Source organism: Paroedura picta, chromosome 4, assembly GCF_049243985.1.
Source record: "Paroedura picta isolate Pp20150507F chromosome 4, Ppicta_v3.0, whole genome shotgun sequence".
NCBI classification, from domain to species: domain Eukaryota; kingdom Metazoa; phylum Chordata; class Lepidosauria; order Squamata; family Gekkonidae; genus Paroedura; species Paroedura picta.
The window spans coordinates 68089152-68110773 of NC_135372.1; the positions used below are offsets into that span (position 1 = coordinate 68089152).

The window sequence follows — 21622 nt, forward strand, 5'->3', positions numbered from 1 at the left end:
GAGTAAACATAAGACTCAAAATTTTCAGGGTGTTTTTTTTTTGTGGGGCACAGTAGAATTCAAGCACTGTTTACTAAGCTTATATGCTCATTGGAGACTTACAGTCATGATCAGACCCTTTTCCTGGAAATATTTAACCAGTGGAACCGCATTCTGCTTAAAATTCACAAGGCGTCTCTGTGTAGCTTTGAGGTTGTCATCTGGCCTCCCCTGCTGCTCCGCACGTTTTATTAGCCGTTCTTTCAGTCGCTGATTTGAGCAGGACAGAAACACTACCAAATCTGGGGTGCAGATCTGTGGAGAAGATCATGAAATAATCAAATAATTAAAATGTGAATTTATTTAGAATAACTTCCGACACACTATGCTTATGTTTCTGTAAAGACTAGATGAGAAGTGGCCAGTTTATACTTGCTGGGATCACCAAAAATCTCATATTATCTTTAATAATATAAGGCATTTAAATAAATCAGTACTTTCCTCCCTCTGCTTCACATTCCCAAGTGAACAACATGAATTAAGCATTGGCTTTGTCATTTTTAAAATGAAATTAACCTTGCTATCCATCTTGCTGTTGTATTATATTTCCTTTAGCACTTCTAACTCTATTTATATGAACAATTATTCCAGAAGTAACAATAGCATTAATGGAGTTACTGCAAAAATTAAATTTTGCTGAGCAAAGATTAACATTTCGCATAACATTTTTGCCCCTCAGAAAACTCATAATCAGTGAGTTGATTTAAAATAAGTCTCATGTCTTCAGTTCTTTAAACCTCGGATATTTTCCTTAGGAAGATCAAATAAGCTTCAAAGCACAGGGATAATCCCACTATAGCTACCAGTATCAAATAGTGCTAATAGCATATTGTCAAGATTAGTAAAAAATAATAATAATAATACAAATCCTTATCCATGGTTCCTTTATATATTTGTGAAACAGCCTGGGGAGTGAGACGTGTCCAGCTGTCCAAGTTGGAATAGGGCCAATCAGGGTGCAGCCAGCAATGTTGGCTGCACCCTGATTGGCCCTGCTTCTACAGCACCCGCCCTCTCTTCCTGGATGCTAACCATGTTCCTCTCAGACATGCCAGTGACAGAAAGAGGCACACAGAGCCTTGCCAGACTGAACACGAGCCCTCATTCCCTCCTATTGCTCCTGCTGCAAGGGAGGCAGAGAGAAACACAGAAAGAGCTGTCCCAAGCTGCTGACAGCAACACAGAGAGAGTCACCCCTGCTGCAACGGGGGGGGGGGGGAGACAGACAGACAGAGAAAGCTGCCCCACACTGCACACCAGCCCTCCTTCCCTCCTAAGAACGAGCTCTAATTGCTTGCTATGCCTCCTGCTGCAAGACACACTGAGACGCATGGGGAAAGGGAGAGACACACACACAGAGCGATCTCCTGGTGTCCTCTGGGTCCTAGCTCCCATTGCATTCCTGCTTGCAATGGGCTTTCTTCCTAGTTATAGGAATATTGTTTAATACAGTTTTTAAAATATAAAATGTTTGTGCAATCAATTAGTTATAATTAGTTAATTTTCAGAATTCACACTGCTTCAAAGCGGGATGAGAAAACATATCTCCAATACTTTAAAAACCGAACTACACAATCACTCAGAGTTATCAAAGCAAGAGAATATATTTCTTTAATTTACTTAAAATATTCATTTGCTGCCTTTCTTCCTTACAGAACTCAAGCTGGTTTGCAATATTAATATTGATGAAATACATAAAATAAATTATGTAAAAAGACAGAAATCCAGATTTCAAAATCACAATTTATAAATGATTTAATCAAATGCTTTCATTAAATGAATCCTAATAAAAGTGATTTCAGCTTCCTCCTAAAGATAGAAAATGAGGGGGCCAGGTACACCTCTCTGGGAAGTTTGTTCCATAAGCATGAAATTGCCACTGAAAAGGGCCTCTCTGTGTACCCATCAAGTGAGCTTCTTTGATTGGTGGGATAGTCAGGAGGACCTCTTCCTGAGATCTGCCTGGGCTGGAACGTATGGGAGAAGATACTCCAATCCAAAACCATGTAGGGTTTTAAGGGTGAAATCCAACACCTTGAATGGAGTTGGGAGCGGATTGTTAGCCAGTGTAATTGCTGTGATAGTGAGGTCATGTGCTCCCAATAGCTGAGTCCCAACTAGTATTCTAGTTGCAGCATTTTATATTAGCTGCACCCTCCAAACACTCTTAAAGAGTAGCTCTGATTACACTACATTGCAACAGTCTAGTCAAGAGGTAACTTAGTCACCTCAGTTTGTCTGATCTGAGGCAGGAATGGGCATGTCTGATACATCATTAAAAACACTCTGAGCCACCAGAGCAATCAGGCTTTCTAAGATTACTGCTGTGTCAAGCATCACTCCCAAGTAGAGGAGCATCACTCCCAAACCCCAGTTTTTCAGTTTGGGTCTATTGTACCCAGAAAAAAACGGTATTTCCAAAAAATCCTCATCTGGTGTTTTTTGAAATCCCAAATTCTGTTGGGTCCAATATACTCAAGAAAGCGAGGGGGGGGGGGTAAGATATATTTTTAAAAGACAGCCTGACACTGGAGCTGCCTTGGCTTCTCCTGAAGCATGGTTTAAAAGTTTCAAAGCATAGGGAGGGCTTTTGTTGCAGCCAGGTTAAACCGTGCCACTGCAGAAGCTGTCCCCAGGATTTGTGCACAGCAGGGGTGGTCTTTCATCACTACATGCAAACCTGAAAGGATCAGCTGGGGCAGCTCCCACTGCCTTAGCTGATAGATATAGCTGAAAATCCCAAACCCCAGCTTTTATTTGGGCTCAGCTATACCAGTAGCCAATCATCAGATCAGATAATTGGCTTAAACAATATCTGAAAAACACCAGGTATTTTACAGGTCTTTTTTCATCTCTGTTTAGCCAAATGCACACCTTTACTCTGAAGCTGCAAACCTGTCTTTCAACATGCATATTATCCAATCCAAGAGATCTCAAGTCCCTGGTCTCTCTTTCACCCTGCCCAAAGAATCTGTCTTGTCAGAATTTTCAGCTTGATCACCCACATCCATCCCATTTCTGACTCCAAGTACCAATTCAGAACATCAGCAGTGTCGTTAGAACTAGGGAGAAGGAAAAGGAAGAGCTACAAGAATATATGAATTATGCTAAGGTGGCCAGATTTTAACATTGGTAAAGCGGGACACCATTGACCGGGGGCGGGGGTTCTTGATTAAAAATTTGGTCTATAGGACCTAGAGTCTTGGGTCATCTAGACATGCCCCCTGCACTATGCAGGACACTCACCACCCTATCGCTCATCCACTGTGCAGGACACTCACAACTCCCTTGAACACGGTGTTATTCAAGGCGTAAACCTTCATGGGCATGCTGGTGCTACCCCCTCCCCTTTTCCTTGGTCCCATGAGGACTAGGAGATTGATGCAAAAGAAGCGACGTGCAAGCGCAGACGTCACAGCAGGGGGAAACGAGAGGCCCCGCCCACTCAGGGGCTGACACTGACCTTGGGGTCACCAACGTTGCCTGGCTCCTCAGCCAGGCCCTCAGCTGGGTCTTGCGCCACCCCATGAAGAGCAGCCAAGCCCGGCTTCTCCTCCTCACAGGGACGTCCCCAAACCCTGCACCCAGGTACCCAAGTTTCGCGAGAACATCTCACAGCCTAAGGCTCGAGGGAAGAAATACCGCAATAGCTCCCCCAGGGATGGCCCTAGCAGCACACAGGGTGTGCCTGCAAGCCCCGCCTTCACATGGCCTTCAAGGTCTCATGAGATTCTCAATCAAGGCTTGCTTTTGTTCATTCTTTCACCCAGCCTGCATGACAAGGCACCTCTGTTCTCACAAGGGGTCACAGCTTTCTGCCTTTACTAAGGGAGGCCCAGCACAGGCCACCCTAGCAACTGTGCAGAGTGGTGGGTTTTGCCTCCGTTTGGCAAGCAATGCTTTTTATAACCGATTTGTACAAGGCAGGCTTCCGTTGGACTCCGCATCCAGGATTTGGCTTCCTTACCCACGAGCAGTAGAAAGGACGGTGACTAAAAATCGGGACTTTCGTAAAATGCCACAGGACAAATTTTTAAAAATCGGGACTGTCCTGCCAAAAATGGAACAGCTGATCACCTCATATTGCTTTAGGATGCTTTGGGCTGATCCTGCATTGAGCAGGGGGTTGGACTAGATGGCCTGTATGGCCCCTTCCAACTCTATGATTCTATGATTCTATATTATGGAGATCTGGGACAGTGAGCTGGTAACTTGGTTTCTCACTGTTTGGTTACACCTGATTACTGACAGCTAAAATATGTGAACTAATCAAACTAAAAAGCATTCTTTGGGTCAATTTAGACATTCTCTATGTAGTGATTGATCTCACTGCCATATTTGGCAGCCATCAATAAATATGTAGGTGAGAACCAGCCCAGCACTAGATGATAAGAGATCCCATGTGATGTAGTGGTTAGACTGGCAGACTAGGATCTAGGACACCAAGGTTAAATACTAAACACAGCAAGCCCCTAAACTATATCAAATTTGAAAGGCCTCATAGCATTGCCCCCCAAAATGGTAATTTACTATTGAGGAGCTTTTTTTGTATTTAGATGCCGCTCATAATTTGAGGCACTACTACTCAGTTTACTTAATATATATAAATCCACCTCTGCCTGGGTTCGTATCCACCCCCAACAGTATTTTCATTCAGCCTAATCTACTTCATATTGGTGGTTATCTAGTATTCCATTCAGGGGACACATATAATGCGATCAACAAGCCCTTGTACATATAGGCTGGTGGTATTAACAACCTTCTGTTCACCCCAGTAGTTTGTCTGATTAACAGTATGGGTTACAAATACTCTAAACCAGTGGTCTCCAACCTTTTTATCACCAGGGACCGGTCAATGTTTGACAATTTTATTAAGGCCCGGGGGGGGGGGGGGGATAGTCTTTTGCTGAGGGATGTCGCTGCTGCCTGAGCCCCTGCTCCACTTGCTTTCCTGCCGGTGCCCCTGACTTCCCGCTGCCCACTGGGGGGCGCTGCCAGCAGCAGCTGTGCAGTGCCACACAGAGGGGAAGCCCCAGCCATGGTGGCCACTGGAGAGCATCAAAGGTGAGCCGGCAACAGAGTGGCAGAGCAGCCCCCGAGGCAGCAGCCAGGGAGGAGGACGAGGAAGAGCCGCGGCTGGGTATCAACTGATCCACGGACCGGTTCTGGTCCCCGGACCGGGGCTTGGGGACCACTGCTCTAAACGAATCAATAGGGTGGCTCTGCTTGCACTGATGAATGCTGCTTTGGAGCTACTGTGTCTTGCATTGGATGGTTGGTTGCTGATGCATCTAGTCCTTCTTAAATGTGCTTCTTAAACAGAGAGGTATTCAGATTTATGAAGGATGGCTAAAGAAGCATGCTAGTTCTTAAGAGGTTAAACTAGGAAACTAGAGTACATCCATAGACAGACTGCCTCTTCTTCCTTCTGGAGGTTTCACAAATGTCTCCTATTACAGTGTTGCCTGCAGCAATTTCTGACAAGAAAATTCAATAATGATAATAAGTTCTTGTTTGTTTGTTCCCATTAGTTCTAGGATCTGTTATTTTACGAAATAACCTTATTGCTTTGTACTCCACAAAGGGCTTTCTTTTACAATGATTTATTCTGATTATTCCTGTCTCAAAACAAAATTAAAGCCAATGATGATGTACAGATTTATTATACTAGTTCCAAATGATTCATGTAATACTGGGGGCTTTCGCATTATAAACCAGATGTTATTAATTGGTGGCCTGATTTCAAGTAAAGCAATTCAGGGACAGAAGAGCCATGTAGCAAATTTCCTTCCATTTATGAGTTCTCTGAAGTGCTATGGCCATTTCAAAATCTGCCACTTTTGCTGTGCAATTTTCCCCAGAGGGTTTTTTAAAAAAAATGTTCTAAGTTGAGTACCCATTGAAATCACGTGACCACTGAGATCAAAATGAGATTGACTGTTGTTACTCAAAATAAAGAGAAAAGAAGCAGCTCATTGGGCTGTGGATGCATCAGTGACTGGTGCGACAAACATTGCTCTAGTACTATAACGATCAACTTAGAACATTAAAATGAAAACCTCCAAAGAAGATTGTGCAGCAAAAAATGGTGGGGAGGTGAGCAGCATTGCCAGAAGCGCTGCAGACATTTTACACACCACACCACAACAATTCAGAAGCGCAAAGAAGGGGTGCAAACTATAAGAAAGCGTGGTTCTATCATGCTTTGCTAGCCCAATGCATGTAGGTTTGTATGGACAGGTAGATAAATTCTTCTAGCAGCTGGTTACTAACATGGGTCTGACTGAAACTGCAGAAAAAATCCATTAGCAACCAGCCACTAAAATGCAATACAAAGGCAGTTTGAAAACCCCTGCTATATGAAAGGAATGTATGAAAATGAGCAAAAAGAACAGAAACTGAATAATAAAGTCATCCCATCTACTTAAGCTACTAGCTGATGGATATCATTAGAAAGCATAATCTTTAACATACTAACCCTGAAGATAGCTTTCCACCTGAATGACAGGCAAGCATATTCAGACCTCTCTCTCAGCATTTTTCTCTGACTGTCTAGAATGTAAAGATATTTTGGTGTTTGCTAAGTCTCTGAAATGTATTCACTAGAGAACAAGGGGCCTCATTTTATCTGAAAGGTTTTAAGAAGGGAAAAAATGAAAATTCAATCTTCTTTTGGAAGTTAGGAAATGGACTGATTAAAACAGGCCAAAGAGTCCACGGGCTTTCTTAAATTAACTTATCTGTCAAATGTGCTTTTTTACTTCTACAGTAGAAAGCACACTGGCTTCCTGAGAGTTTGCATTCCATGGTCTTTAACAGCAACTTCTAAAAGGGGCGTTGAGCTTCAAATTCAGGATGTGTGTATTTGATTGAGAATGTATGGATCCTGAGAAGTTTCTGAGTGTGCCTGTCTGAAAATCTCCTCATATCTTTCAATATATAGTCTAGTAGTGTCTAGTAGCACATGGTTCTGCTAGGATTCTACTGAGTGAGATGGGTCAGCCAACTGCTATTGTTTAATTCCTGGGAGTGGAGCTTCCGGCTTCCGGCTGAAAACCAGAGTGTATTAGAGATTAGGCTTCATAAAACAAGGTTTCCTGAGGACGTACACCCCAGGGCTCTAACAGGGTAGTGGAGCTAGGGAGTTTAGCAATGGAGGCCAAGGGGGAGAGAACTCCTGTAGTCTGAGTTTCCTGAAAAGTACATACAAGGTCCACATTAGCAAGGAGGACGGTGTCCACTGGGGAAGAGTCAGGGATCATGGTGCATGTTGGCACCAGTGTCATTGGGAAGTATAGTTATGTGGTCCTGGAGGAAATCCTTGGGTCACTAGGCAGAAAGTTAAAAGCCAGAACCTCAAAGATAACTTTTTCAGAACTGCTACCAGAATCAGAAGACTTTGATTCACATATAAACTGCTACCAGTACCACACACAAGGCCAACTAGTCATACACAGATTAGGAGTCTCAAACTGTAGGTAAGAAATTGCTTCCAGGAGGAATGTTTTAGGTTTGTTAGATACTGGGGAACTTCCTGAGGAAAGCCAAACCTGTCTAGAAGAGACAGGCTTCATTGAACCAAAACAGAATTACTCGGTGGTACTTAATATAAAAAATATGGCAGAGCAGCTTTTAAACAAATCTCAGTGAAAAAGTTGTGTTTCAAAAGTCAGGGAGCTAGGTGATTCTTGGGGGCAAGTATATCCACTTATATTCTAGTGTATAAAGCACTTAACCTCTGTTTTAGATCCAAGGTCCTGGCAAATATACAGTTTGATCCTAATCAAAGTTACACTCCTCTATGTCCACAAATGCATTTGAAAACATTTATTAGCTTCATTTCTTCTTTACAGAGTTCAAGATGGCTTACAACATAGATAAAACACATAAAATAAAATACATTATAACCATAAAAACCAAAATTTAAAATTTCAGGGGATGTAGGGCTCTGCTCCACACAAGGAAAATCTGTATAGGTACATCCCTCCCCTCTCTTGTATAAGTTTCCTTGAGATTCCCTGGTTCTGTACTTTTCATTAACAAAGGTTTGAGAGCCAGGTTGCTATACTGGTTAAGAGAAGGGGTCTCTAATCTGGGAAGCCAGATTTTATTCCCCACACCTCTGCATGGAGCCTGCTAGGTGACCTTGAGCTAGTCACAGTCCTAATAGAGCTGTTCTCACATAGCAGTCCTATCAGAGCTCTCTCAGCCCCACCTATCTCACAGGATGTCTGTTGAGGGGAAAGGAAGGGAAGGCGATTGTAAGCCACTTTGAAAAGTGGGATATAAAAACCAACTCTTCTCCTATTTCTAATTCTTAAAAATCTCCTTTTATTCCTAAGCATTTACTGAAAGAGTGGGGAAGCTAACCTACCATTTTATCATTTAAAAAATTCAATGATTGTTATCAGGGTAATGACATTAAAGTATGCTGTAACTTATCTAATTGTCAGAATGTATTTTTCGATCCTTAGCAACAACCTAGATTAGGTAACCAAATATGAATATATACAAATATTACAATCTAAGAGTGAGTTCTATCTTCAACGGTAGAAGATAAAGAGAAAGTGTTATGTTCAAAGGATGAGGACAAAGAAAAAGAGGTGTCATGGAGCTGGATTTACAGATATTTAATTGTTTCAACCCCTCAAAAAACATGCCATTACAGAACAAAAATTGAATTGCCTCATCAGACTACCATCTTGCACACACATCAGTGTGGGAATGTCTACTTCAAAATGGTTATTAACATTTTTAGTGATTATGGAGCACTTTAAAATGATTTGTTTGAAGAGTATTGCAGAAAATCTCACTTTTGAAATTTAACGTTTGCATGTGGCTTTCACAAAACATTATAGCTTGTTACAGTGTTTGATCAGAAGGTGACATAAATTTCAATCACATGAATTTAATCATTTGGATTACTTTACATTAAACAAATGTCATGTCACTAAATTACTCAAGGCTTTCTTCAGAGGTGATCTCTATTCTGGAATAAACAAAGTCAGCATCCTATGCCAAAAGCCCTTGAAAAGAAGGACACACTCCAGGAAATCTACTCTGCAAGCAGGAAAGCCATTGTCTTTGCTCAAGAAACTACAAAAAGATGTCTGACAGCATAAATTGCTTGGGATGGATTTCTTAACAGAAGCAATAAAATATTATAATGACTGGCTATATGATCAAACTCTATTTGCTTTCAATGCCACAATATTTTCACAATTTTTCACAGTCATAGTTCAGCAGTGGAATAGGCTGTCTAAGGAGGTGGTGAGCTCCCCCTCACTGGCAGTCTTCAAGCAAAGGTTGGATACACACTTCTCTTGGATGCTTTAGGATGCTTTGGGCTGATCCTGCATTGAGCTGGGGGTTGGACTAGATGGCCTGTATGGCCCCTTCCAACTATATGATTCTATGAATATCAATCTATTGACAAGATATATGTCAAGATCATAACCTTTTGTCAGCCAACTGTCCTGTTTTAATTTAAAAGTCATTTTGATTGCTTAGTTAATAGCTATATCTGCTTTGGCATCCTAAGCAGCTGAGTCACACCCTTCTAAATTCACTGACTTTAGTAGACAACTTCACTTAAGCTAGCACTGCCAGTTTTTCTAGAGTTCAGAGTCTTAACATGAAGAACACAACAAATTCAAAACAACTAAGAATTCTAAAAAACTATTTCTTACTTGGTCCTCAAAGGAAAGAGCCTGGGCCACATCTCTTGGAAATCCATCAATAACAATTCCTTCTTCATCGGGGATCTGCATTAATCTCTGCTTTATCTCGGTAATAGTTGTTTCCTTATTTTTTAAAAACACAAAACAATTATTTTAGCTGCACATATTAAGAGTATATGTAAACAAATCTCAAAAATAACATGGTATATAATTTCCCAGTACTGATTTACCTGTGGGGCCAATTCCCCCGTGGTGATTATTTTAGCAATCAGGCTCCATTTTCTATTACTGCTTGTGTTGTGGATCTTCTTTCTTAACAATTCACCAACAGAGATGTACTCAAATCCATAACGTTCTGCTATTTTCAAACTCTGGGTTCCCTTCCCACTTCCTGGGCCACCTGTTATTAAAGATAAAGGTAAACAAACAAAAAGGTCTCATATTAAAATCTCAGATTTACTATTGACCATCAATGTTGGACTGCCAAAATCTCCCTGAGAATGCAGGAAAACAGTGTTCTTCAAAGACCAGCAACTTCATCCTGTGCTCTACTACTAGCTGTATAGAATAGAACTCAACAATCCAGCAAAGGAACTGGGAAAGGTAGATGTCTTGTGGAGATAAAGACTTAATCTATCCCTGTGTCACTTGCAATCCATTGAAACTGCAGTAGTTTAAAAGTGAAAAGTGTAGGAAAATATCCACAGGCTCCCTTGTGAACAGTTTCATAATTTGCAGGTCACTGAGGCTATAAAAGCTGGCTAATTTTTCATTCCATTTAATAATGAGAGAGGTGAAACATCAGAAGCTGGCACAACACTCCGTTCCATCTAACAGAAAGGAGGCTGCAAACAGAACAGAGCTAAAAGTCAGTCTTCAGTCACTGAAATGCCAAACCAGCCTATCACATAAATAAGCAGCAAATGTTGTAAATATGACTGGCTCCAAAATAGTGCGGCCTGTCAGGTTTCTTCAGTTGCCAAGAAAACACAGTCTTTGACTAAGCAAAAGATTGGGTTATTCTAGTGCAAGATAGTTAACTCAACACAAGCTTTGATTTATCTGGGGTTCAGGAAATTAAACACAGCATATATGCCCTTCTACTCCCTCACCCCACCCGTGAGAAACCAATTAATACAGGATGCTTCAAAGAGAAAACAAACCAGGCAACTGGGAGGTAACAGGGGGAGGCCAAGGACAGTGAGGGAAGGAGGTGAGAATGGAGAAGGTGAGAATGGAGTTGACCTACACATCTAACAACAATAATGAAGCATAGGTCAAAAGCATAGGCATTCTGAGGACATTCTGTTTGTTCTTACAAATCATTTGTGACAGTGTGTAGATGCAGGAATCTCCAGGTGAGAACTGGAGATTTCAAAGCTCTCACAGTCCAATGCATCAATGAGTCCCAACACAATTTACAAATCCCCAGAGGAAGGCAAGGCAATTAGCGCATCAGTTTGTTACTTTTCAAAGACCAGTAGTGTTAACCTTATGCAGGATGGTGGGGGGGGGGAGGTTGAAGGATACACATTAAATCCACAATAAATTAAAAGAACCAAACTGGTTCTGACACTGCCAGTGTTCTGAGTTCAGTTGTTCTTGCCCCCAGTTCTGTTTAGAATGGCATGGCTCAGTTTGCAATGGTATGTTTCAACAGTGTTCTTAGTTTCAAGCTATATACTACACCTAGTCCTTCATAGTCATCCTAGTGAGCTAAATGAATAGTAATAAACTGAACTAGAAAACATTTACATTATTGTAATAAGATGCTTGTATTCAAGCAAGTTAGGCTGGTGCTTGATTTGTATCCTCCATTCCTCCAAGGATATTAGCATGGCTTACATACTCCCCCCATTTTTTTATTTCAGTAAATATAAATTATGAGTGTGCTAGATATCATGAAGTTGTCTAGAGTAGCGATCCCCGTTCTGTGGGCCACAGAACACATGTGGTCCAACTAATTGGAGGTGGGCCCCGAAGGACGCCTCCCCCCCCCCCGGCCCTTTACTTCATCCCCCCAGCCCTTTACAACACACTTCATTGTTGTGGCATGTCTGTATCTTATTTTGAAGGGATGTTTAAACATTACCATAGCAATCAGAGAGTGCTAGGGCAGTGGTTGAGAGTAGAGGAGTAAACTACCACCCCCCCACCGGGCCTCAGTAAAAGGCGTTGAGTGGTCCCCGGTGAGTGGTCCCCGGCGTTGAGTGGTCCCCGTTGATAAAAAGGTTGAGGACCACTGGTCTAGAGTTTCTACATGATATTTCAGTACCATCTGTCAATGCAATCCTAAGAATTCCCACGTTCATCTTCAGGTGCCCTGCTTTGGGTGTCCCCATTAACTGAGGCTAGATAGGTGATTGAGAAAGGGCTGTCTTGATATGTGGCATCCTCTTCCCAGGGAGATCTGATGGTTTCCCCCATCATTTTCCCTATTTCATCTGGTATTCCCTTACTGCCCCTCCTGGTTTGTTGCTGTTTTTAAATATCTCCTGCTTTTAAAACCGATTTTAATGTCTTTTTAACTGTCTCAGTATTATCGCATACATAGATATCAATTTCTGGCAGTTCATCATTTCTCTCTTTATAATTAATCCAATACAATCACAATTAGTTATTTTCTCCACCTCTGGCTGCCTTCCTACCTATGACAAGGATGATTTTAGGTCGAGGCCTTGCAGGGTCAAAGACATCATACTCCTCAATGAGTTCAGCTGTTTCTGAGAGATCAGTGTCACTCTCTATAGAGAACTGGTGGATTGGAGGGAGTCGATCATACCGCCGATAAGGAAAGTTGGGATTGTCTGGCATCACTGCAAAACGATAAGAAAAGAAATATCAGAACCAGAGCTCTTTTAAATGGATCAATAATGAAGTTCATTTCAGACCTGTCTATATGTGACTCTGTTTGCTTGATACTTATAGGGGCTTTTATTTTTATCAACAAATATTTAAAGTTATACACAAACACACATACACATATACTGGAATTCAATAAGCAATTTAGCGGTGGTGATATGTAGCTGGAGAAGTGAATGGTTGAGCTGTCATAAACGTCACTTGGGCTGTATCCACATGTTGTTGGATATTGCAGTATTATTGTCCAGTGGACAAGGCAATCCCCCACCAGGTGCAAATGATTGTACAGTGCAGTGGTAGCATAGTATCTAATGATATGTGCATGCCGCTAAAAGATCTTTGGTTGCTTTGGGAAATGTAAATGGTCCTAAGAAGTTTATGTTACCCCACACCACTACAGCTAGGAAAAAGCTGGGCTAGCTTCAGATAGGGCTACCACCCTTCAGTTAGTTCTCCAGAAGCTCTCACAGAATCTCTAGGCTACAGAGAGGAACTTGTATGTTTGACATATCCCCAAACCCTACCATCTCCTGACACGGTCTACAGATCTTCCCCAAATGCCCACACCTGAGTTAGCAACATAGTTTCAGAAAGATGTTATGTTGCCCTTTCATCAAACTCCAGTTAATCTAAATACAATCTCTAGTCTATTTAGATCCTAAGGAGAAGCAGGGCAGAAAGAGGGATAGAGGAACCAAAAAGTCAAAAAGCCAAAAGGAGTGGGCTGCCAAAAGAAATTATGATGGAACTAGAGAGAGGGTAAGGTCCTCATTAATGTCAGGAAGAACAGGATACCAGAAGGTAAATTATGAAGTGAGAAGGCTAACTGAGAGATAATGAGCAGAAAAAAGAGCAGGTACTAGAGAAAATGAGAAATTATATGTTGTTTGAAATAACCAACCAGATATTTAGCTGCAAACCTTTAGCTACCTAATTTCCTGGAGGATAATTCACAAGAACAGTCTACAACTACAATATGTTTACAGATCACCAGTAGGAAAGAGGAACATGGTTCCATGTTTTGAGGGATCCTGGGCAGAGAGTACCCAGTTCCCTGTCCCTCTTCTAACCACCACACATACCCTCCTTCTCTCCCCCCCTACAAATACCTCAGCCTGTTTCCCCTGTGATCTCTCCCACTATTATACCTACGGAAAGAACAAAGCTTCCAAAGATTTGCAGTGTATTTCTAAGCATTGTTACAGCCTTCTAATGTAGCTGAAGTAACTGGGTTTATATGGGAGTAACTTTACTTAGGAACACACTATGAAAGAACCAATGCAACATCCCAAGTCAAATTGTATGTACTTGCTGTTGTCATTGTGTGTCATATAGTTGTAACTGACATTTTTCTACCATGACATTTGTTATGTCTGTGGCTCTTTGAAAATCCTCTGATATTTCTTGAATCAAAAATAGACTCCAAGATGTGACAAAATTACAGTCTTATTAACTGAGTATAATGTTATCTGGACAGAAACTTCAGTTACATTGTTAACCTTTATAAATGTATGGGCACTAGCAAGACATTTAAATAGATGAAACTTGCAATTAGCCACTTGCTTAAAGCAAATAATAATTAATTTGAGTGAGCAGTTTGCCATGTCCACTATTTACATTGCTGAATATTTCCTTCCAGAGGTGGATGATGCCCACCATCTTCCTATCAAGCATCCAGAGCACTGCGGCTGCAACTTTGCAGGACTCTGCACATGACCCACAGGCTTGATTTAGTCTTCAGATGGAGTCCAGGAGAGACAATTCTGGGTAATTTACATTTATATTTAATCCTAGAGCTTCTACTATTTATTCTGTACTACTACTACTGATTAAGAGCCTCTTGTGGCGCAGAGTGGTAAAGCAGCTTTGCCCATGAGGCTGGGAGTTCAATCCCAGCAGCCGGCTCAAGGTTGACTCAGCCTTCCATCCTTCTGAGGTCGGTAAAATGAGTACCCAGCTTGCTGAGGGGTAAACGGTAATGACTGGGGAAGGCACTGGCAAACCACCCCGTATTGAGTCTGCAATGAAAATGCTAGAGGGCATCACCCCAAGGGTCAGACATGACCCGGTGCTTGCACAGGGGATACCTTTACCTTTTACCTTTTACTACTACCGATTACATACTATTCTGTATTACTAACTATATTACATATCCTTATCCATGGTTCCTCTATATATTTGTGAAACAGCCTGGAGGGTGGAATGTGTCAGCAATGCTGGCTGAACCCTGATTGGCCCTGCCCCTACAGCTTCTACCCTCCCTCTTTGGACGCTAGCCAGGTTCCTCTCAAGACACGCCAGAGACAAAGAGAGACACACAGAGCCCTACCAGACTGAACACAAGCCCTCATTCCCTTCTATCGCTTCTGCTGCAAGGAAGGTAGAGAGAGACACAGAGAGAGCTGCCCCAAGCTGCTGACCTGCCTGCTTCCCTCCTAAGAACGAGCCCTGATTACCTGCTATGCCTCCTGCTGCGAGGCACACTGAGAGACACGCAGCGAGAGGAAGACAGAGAGAGACACGCAGCGATCTATACTTCCCGGTGTCCCCTGCGTCCTAGCATCCATTGCATTCCTGGTTGCAATGGGCTTTCTTGCTAGTTATTATATATTATTATATTATATTATTAACTATACGTTTGACTCAGTCCTGAATTTCCAGGCAATATGATAGTTCTGATTTAATCTATACTAAATATGCTGTTTTTGTAGTGCTCATGTAAACTTTAAAAAGAGTAAAATTTATACACCACTCACTGTTAGTCAACTGAAGATGCATGGAACTTACAAGGGAGCAAGCTAATCTCCTACAAGGGAGCAAGCTAATCATACTTGATGTTTTTTTCTTGCCTCCATAGATAAATTCCAACACTACTGATCTATGAAACCTTCACACAGATTAACATCTAATGGCTTTCCAACTGAAATCATCTCCTCAGCTACTCATCTGATTCCAATGTGAGTCATGAAATAGTAATATAAAAATATCTTACCATTCCTGAAGAATGACCTTCTTGACTGGCTGCCATTAAGTGGGGGCAGGGTCCTTTTCTCTGGACTGACAAAAGTGTCCCATTTCACTTTTTCTGCTCCTCCCAATTCCTTCACTTTCTGTAAACATCCTTCCAGATATTCTATTGGATCATCAGGTTTGTAGCACATTAATCCATTAATAAAACTCTGAAACAGAATGCCCCAAAATGATTTATAGTCTGCTGCAGACTATTAAAACTGAAAACTAAATAGGATTAATGAAACCCTTATTACAAATCCAAATTTCTGGTATTATCATTTAAGACATTTAAGGTATACAACATAAACATCTTGTATACAAGACTTACTAATGATACAGTGTGACTTACTAAAACACAGCATTCCTTTGCAGCCATTTTTGAGCTTCTAATTTTCAAGGGATTTTGTATTATTTTAAAAAATGGCGAAGACTTGGGTTCAGCAAGCTATCACAGCATATTACAGAGTTCCTTAACACCCATACACACACCAAAGTTGAAAATAAATGTCTCTGGTAAATACACTATCACTTACACTTACAGACCTCTACCTGCACCTTAGTCCAGGGGTAGTCAACCTGTGGTTTTCCAGATGTCCATGAACTACAATTCCCATGAGCCCCTGCCAGCATTTGCTGGCAGGGGCTCATGGGAATTGTAGTCCATGAACATCTGGAGGACCACAGGTTGACTACCCCTGCCCTAGTCCACAAAATAGAGAAAGCTTTTTGATTCCCATGAATGGATTGTCCTTCCTCAGAGAACAGGTTCCAGGATAACATACACATCTGTCATACAAATTACTTTCCTAAGAAAAACACCTTTCATCCTTGGCCTCTATGCAAAACAGTGAGATTGGACTGTTTCTAACCCTTGAGTTCCATATTAAATGCAATTTATGAACTATGCTATAGTTTCCAGGTGGTAGCCATGGTGAACGTATTGCAGCTAGGTTGCCTCAATCTCTGGATTGAGATTCCTGGGGTCTCTGGGGTTAGAACCAGAAATGGGCAGGATTTGGTATAGAGAGTGTCCTCAAGGGGGTATCATGCTATGGAAGGAGTCCACCTTCCAAAGCAGCTTTTTTCTCCACACAAGCAAAAAGGAGTATTGACGTACTAGTAGAGAAGCCTGCTTTAAAAGTTCATGTTTGTGGAGCACCAGAACTATCTATAAAATAGAGCTTTATTTTCATTCAAACCTGAATATAGTTTAATGATTAGTACTTTAACTAATAATACATATATTCCATTTTTCATGTTCCATGAAAGATGGGAAAGTACTGCATTTTTAATATGGTGTTATTTGTAAGAAGGCAATCATCACTTTACATAATTTCCATTTCACTCTTCAGTCCACAACACTTTGTCTTTATATCAAATACTATACAAAAGCAAGTACATATAAGCTTGCAAACTACAGAGTCTTCAGATGGGTTAAACTGAAGCATTAAAATTCAAAATCCCTACTCATTTGTACAAACGAAATGATGAGGCACTAACTCTTGCACTAACTATAGCATATCATGTACTCAACATGTCTATGCATCTAATAGTAACAGGTGGCCTCCTATTGATAGCTGCAAATTGCTGGGTTGCCAGGTCTGGATTGGGAAATACCTGGAACCAGGAGTAGGCAGTGCTTTGTGCGGGGAGTGTTGTATAATGCTACGGAGTCCAGTGTACTATAATGCCATGTCGTCTAGCCTCCAAAGCAACCATTTCCTTCTCTTTTTTTAATAGTTTCAAATTTTATTTATAATCCATTTCATAAAAATACCTTTAACCATCTTGAAAACCATGTTAATAGATGATATTACATTTGCCAATGCTAACTTCCAACTGTATTTGTTGAAGAGTATACAAAAAATATCATTGTCTCCTACTCAAAATTTCTATTCATTCTCATTTCCATTTATTAATCATAAATCATAACCTATAGTCATAAATCCGCAATTATACTTTTTTATAATGTACTACATCCATAAATTCCATTTTGTCTTAAAGTCCAGCAACCATTTTCTTCAGGAGATTACCTATAATTCCAGGGGATTCCCAGGTCCCATTTGGGGATTGGCACTCCTAGCAAATTGGAGCCACAGTGATACTAAAAAGATCTTCCTGCAAACTTGGGAGACTCCCCTAAGTCTTTATTCTTTCTATCCATCTATCTCTATCTGTCTGTCTGCCTGTCTGTCTTTATATACCGCCATCCCATGCAGCTCAGGGCAGTTGACAGAAAACATGCAGATGATGTGCTATACTGCATGTGTGAAGGGAAATAAAATGGGATGGTGAGTCATCATAATAGCAATGACAACTATGCCTTTGAGTGTCAATGCAGGAAGGGCAAAGGAAACACCTCATGTGAAAACTCCATCACCATCCTGCAGGCCTTTGCATTGGTAGCAGCGATTAAAGCCATGCAGAGAATCTTCACTGTGGCAGCCTGTGACTATCCAAGGTTTCTGTGCCCACCCCAAAAGTCTGTAGTCTTTACAGCTTTGAAAATAGCCTTAAAAGTTGTTGAGAAGGCCTAATGAAACAGCTGGCCCAGAAGAGGGGTGGTGGTGGCTGAGCGGAGTACTCAAAGGTTAGGGCCCTCAAGTGTCAGTAACACAGTAGGAAAATTAATCATTATTAGAAGAATAAGCATTTCCAAAATAAGTAGATATATGCAAAGCATATGCAGATATACACACAGGAAAATGTGACTTCTATTGAATCGCAATCTGAGTTGCCTTAGTACATCCCCCCCATTTTTTGCAGCAATTCTACAGGGCCTCCTTTGAAAGTTCTGGACCCCTTGCTTCAAACTGCAGTCTAAAATGGGAGTAGCCATGACCTATGCTTGCAAGGACAACAAGTAGAATTCCAAACTGCGGTGTAATTAAATAGCATTTTAAATCTGTAAACTGGGTTACAATTTGATAAACACCTTGAAATAATTTGTACAGTGTTTGCCAGAAACACTGTACTATCCGGTGCCAAAAATCGTTTGCATTTGTCTGAATAATTCCTGCCACCCACCAGGCAAAACTGTTCCTATTTCTATCTATAAGTAATCCATTTAAACTTTGCGATGAATCACAGCGGCTGCTTTCATGATCCCATATAGGTCCTTGCAGTCAGTTACCCCCAATAAAAGCTTTTGCTTTGAGCCTCCCCGCCTAAGAGAAGAAGACAATGTCGATGACAAAATGCGACGTGGGCAAAGGCAAGCACCTGACTGGGCTCCTGACCATGGAAACAAGTCTTTGGGAATGCACACTGCTCATCGTCAGGCACGCCAAGCCAAAGGAAATCAAGATTGAACTGAATGTCCACACAAATCTTTTCAACCCCCAGGCTGAGCAAGAAATGCACTCCGGCACACAGATAACAAGGCTCGGGTGGGGGGGGGGGGAGACGGCTGGTCCGAGCGGCGGCGGAGTGCGTGCCATGGGCCAGTCCCGCTCCTTCCCGCGGTCAGACCACCAAATCCCCAGGCGCGTCCAGCCCCCGCGATCCAAATGCCGGGGCACGACGTGGCCAGCCGAGACCCCGAAAGCCAGGCTCGGGGACAGAAGCCCGGCGGCGAGGGAAGCTATTCTCCGACGCCCTCCCTTGGCCCCTTCTCGCCCAGCGGGGGCAAGCGGCAAGGGCTTCGGGGTTGTCCGGCGAGACAGTGCCGCGGACGGCACCTTTGGCTCGGGGCTCGGAGGACAGGGGCCAGACCCGAAGACGCCCCCTGTGCCCGGAGGGAGACTGGGCGAGGTCGGGTGCAGGCGGCGGACGAGGACCCCACTGCCGGGGCGCTTTCCCCAGCCGCGCCCTTCCCCCTGCCCCCCCGGGGATGGCCGGACTTCGGGCATGCAAACTTGCGCCGCCCGGGGGGGGGGGGGGCGCGTGCCGGCAGGGACCGCTCGGTCGGCGAGAGCCTTTACCTCAAAGAGCTGCGGGATGTCCTTCTTGGCCAGGTACTCCTTGACGTCGCAGGTGCTCATGCCGCCTGGCGGAGAGAGGGCGACGGCGCGGCCGGGGCTGCGGGCTGGGGCTTCTTCCCCGATGAGGAGCCTCACGCTAGCTCGCCAGCTCTGCCCCCGCCTCTCTCGCCGCTCTTGTCCTCGTCCTTGCAAAGGCGATCGGAGGGAGCGGGCAGAGCCAGCGCCTTCCCCTCCTCTTCCGAGCTGCAGCCAGCCTCCCCACCCAGCCCGCGCACTGCCAGTCAAGCTGGGAGCTGCTGGGGGGAGTGGGTGGCTGCTGAAAAGACGCCGAGGAAGCGGGGAAAGGAGGAGGAGGAGGAGGAGGAGGAGGAGGAGTGACTCCGAATCGCACGAGCTCGCTCCTGTTTACACGCGTGTCTCCAGGGACCAGCAAGCAAGCACACGTGGCGCCCCTGGCCCAGCCTTCAAGCAAAGCTTCTAGTTCGGGAGAAACATAGCTGGCTTTCCTTCACGGGGCGACCCGATGTGCTTGCCAATCCCAACGCACCCTCGACGGCCACGAAGTTTAAGAAGGAAGCGCTTTAGGGAAATACAGGATTTGTTGCTGTGCCTTCTTCCTGGGCATTCTCACCTGCACACCTGGTTGCCCTGTTGGTCTTCAGTAGAATAGCAATATTCAAGTCCAGTAGCATCTTAAGAGACCCTCAAGTTTTTCAGGAGATGAGTAATTAAGAGGTAAAGATTCCTTGGTCAGACTTGATCAAAAGCTCCTACTCCTCAAAATTTCTTGGTCTTTGAGGCACTACTGCAGGGCCGTTTATCCATGTAGCATGTGTAACGTGAGCCATGCAGTGCCTTCCCCCCATGGAACAGGGCCATAGTCCGTCTCCTCCTCCCTTGTGCCTCTGACAGTCAGAGTAACATCCCTTTCCACTGCGTGTGGGGGTCTGGCTGCTCCCACTGCAGTGGTACTCTGCTAGCCCCCCCCCCTTAAACTGACTCTAATGCTACAGGCCCTGTGAATCCTTAAACTATCCCTGCACTACTGGACTCCAATCTAGCTGTTCATTCAGTAAGTGAGCATAGGTTTGTCCTGATGACTTCAGAGGGCAGTCAGAAATGATCCCCAGATGGAGTTTTTGCATCTGATGTTAGTGGAACAGTCACGTTTTGTTTGCGCTTTGTGTTTTACCAGGCCACAGGGTTCTGGCTTAGACCTGTCACTTCAATAAATTGGTATTTAAGGGAGAAAAATATATCCACAAACACTTTCCAGTACATGGTTTATGAAATGTTTCCAAAGATCATGAGGATCAAGGAGGATCAAGCAAGCATGGGAGGGAGCCTTGTGCTAGAACTGCCTTCGGTATTCTCTGTTTTCCACATGCCAGATATTCTCCTCCTCAGTTCTCTTGAGGGAGCCACTGTACTGCACACACACCAGATTTTTATTTATTTAGATTTTTATACTGCCCTTCCTGGGTGGTTTACATAAAACGTTGTGGAACAGTTACATAGAACGTATAGCAATATAACAGATAACAATCATGACATAACATGCCAACTAAAACAGTATTTTAACCAAACAATAACATTGACAATCCCTGGGTTTGCTTTTTTCAGTCCGGGGGGGGGGGCAGGGGGAGAGACCTGTAGATGTTTGAGTCAGTTGGCCTCAAGCAAATGCTTGGTGGAGGAGCTCCCTTTTGCAGGCCCTGCAGAATCGTGGAAGTTCAGGCATGGCCCTGATCTCTTCAGGGAGCTTGTTCCACCAGGTGGGGGCCAGGACCAAGAAGGCTCTAGCCCTTGTTGAGGTCTGATGCACTTCTCTGGGGCCAGGGATCCACAGCCAGTTGGAGGTGGCAGAGCGTAAGATTCTTTTGGGGGTATAGGCATGGAGGCGGTCTCTCAGACACACTGGGCCCAGACCACGTATATGGCCTTAAAGAGGATTACCAAAACCTTAAACTTAATGTGGAATCCAACTGGGAGCCAGCTGAGTTGTTGGAGTACTGGCCAGATGTGGGATCTCCATGATATCTTAGTGAGAATCCTGGCCATTGTGTTCTGTACCAGTTGTAGTTTCTGGATCAAGAATAAGAAGTC

General features: G+C 43.2%; 1 protein-coding gene across 1 annotated transcript in view; it reads right to left on the minus strand.

Annotated features, from left to right (window-relative positions):
- Nucleotides 1-19844, minus strand: part of AK5 (adenylate kinase 5) — a 130793-nt gene extending 110949 nt beyond the window's left edge. The window contains exons 1-6 of the mRNA XM_077333291.1: nucleotides 19517-19844; nucleotides 15574-15760; nucleotides 12368-12535; nucleotides 9950-10119; nucleotides 9729-9842; nucleotides 103-294 (exon numbers count right to left, since the gene is read on the minus strand). Of these exons, the coding sequence (XP_077189406.1) occupies nucleotides 103-294; nucleotides 9729-9842; nucleotides 9950-10119; nucleotides 12368-12535; nucleotides 15574-15760; nucleotides 19517-19576 (891 nt within the window). The 5' untranslated portion in view covers nucleotides 19577-19844. The remainder of the gene's footprint in view (nucleotides 1-102; nucleotides 295-9728; nucleotides 9843-9949; nucleotides 10120-12367; nucleotides 12536-15573; nucleotides 15761-19516) is intronic.
- Nucleotides 19845-21622: the final 1778 nt, after the last annotated feature.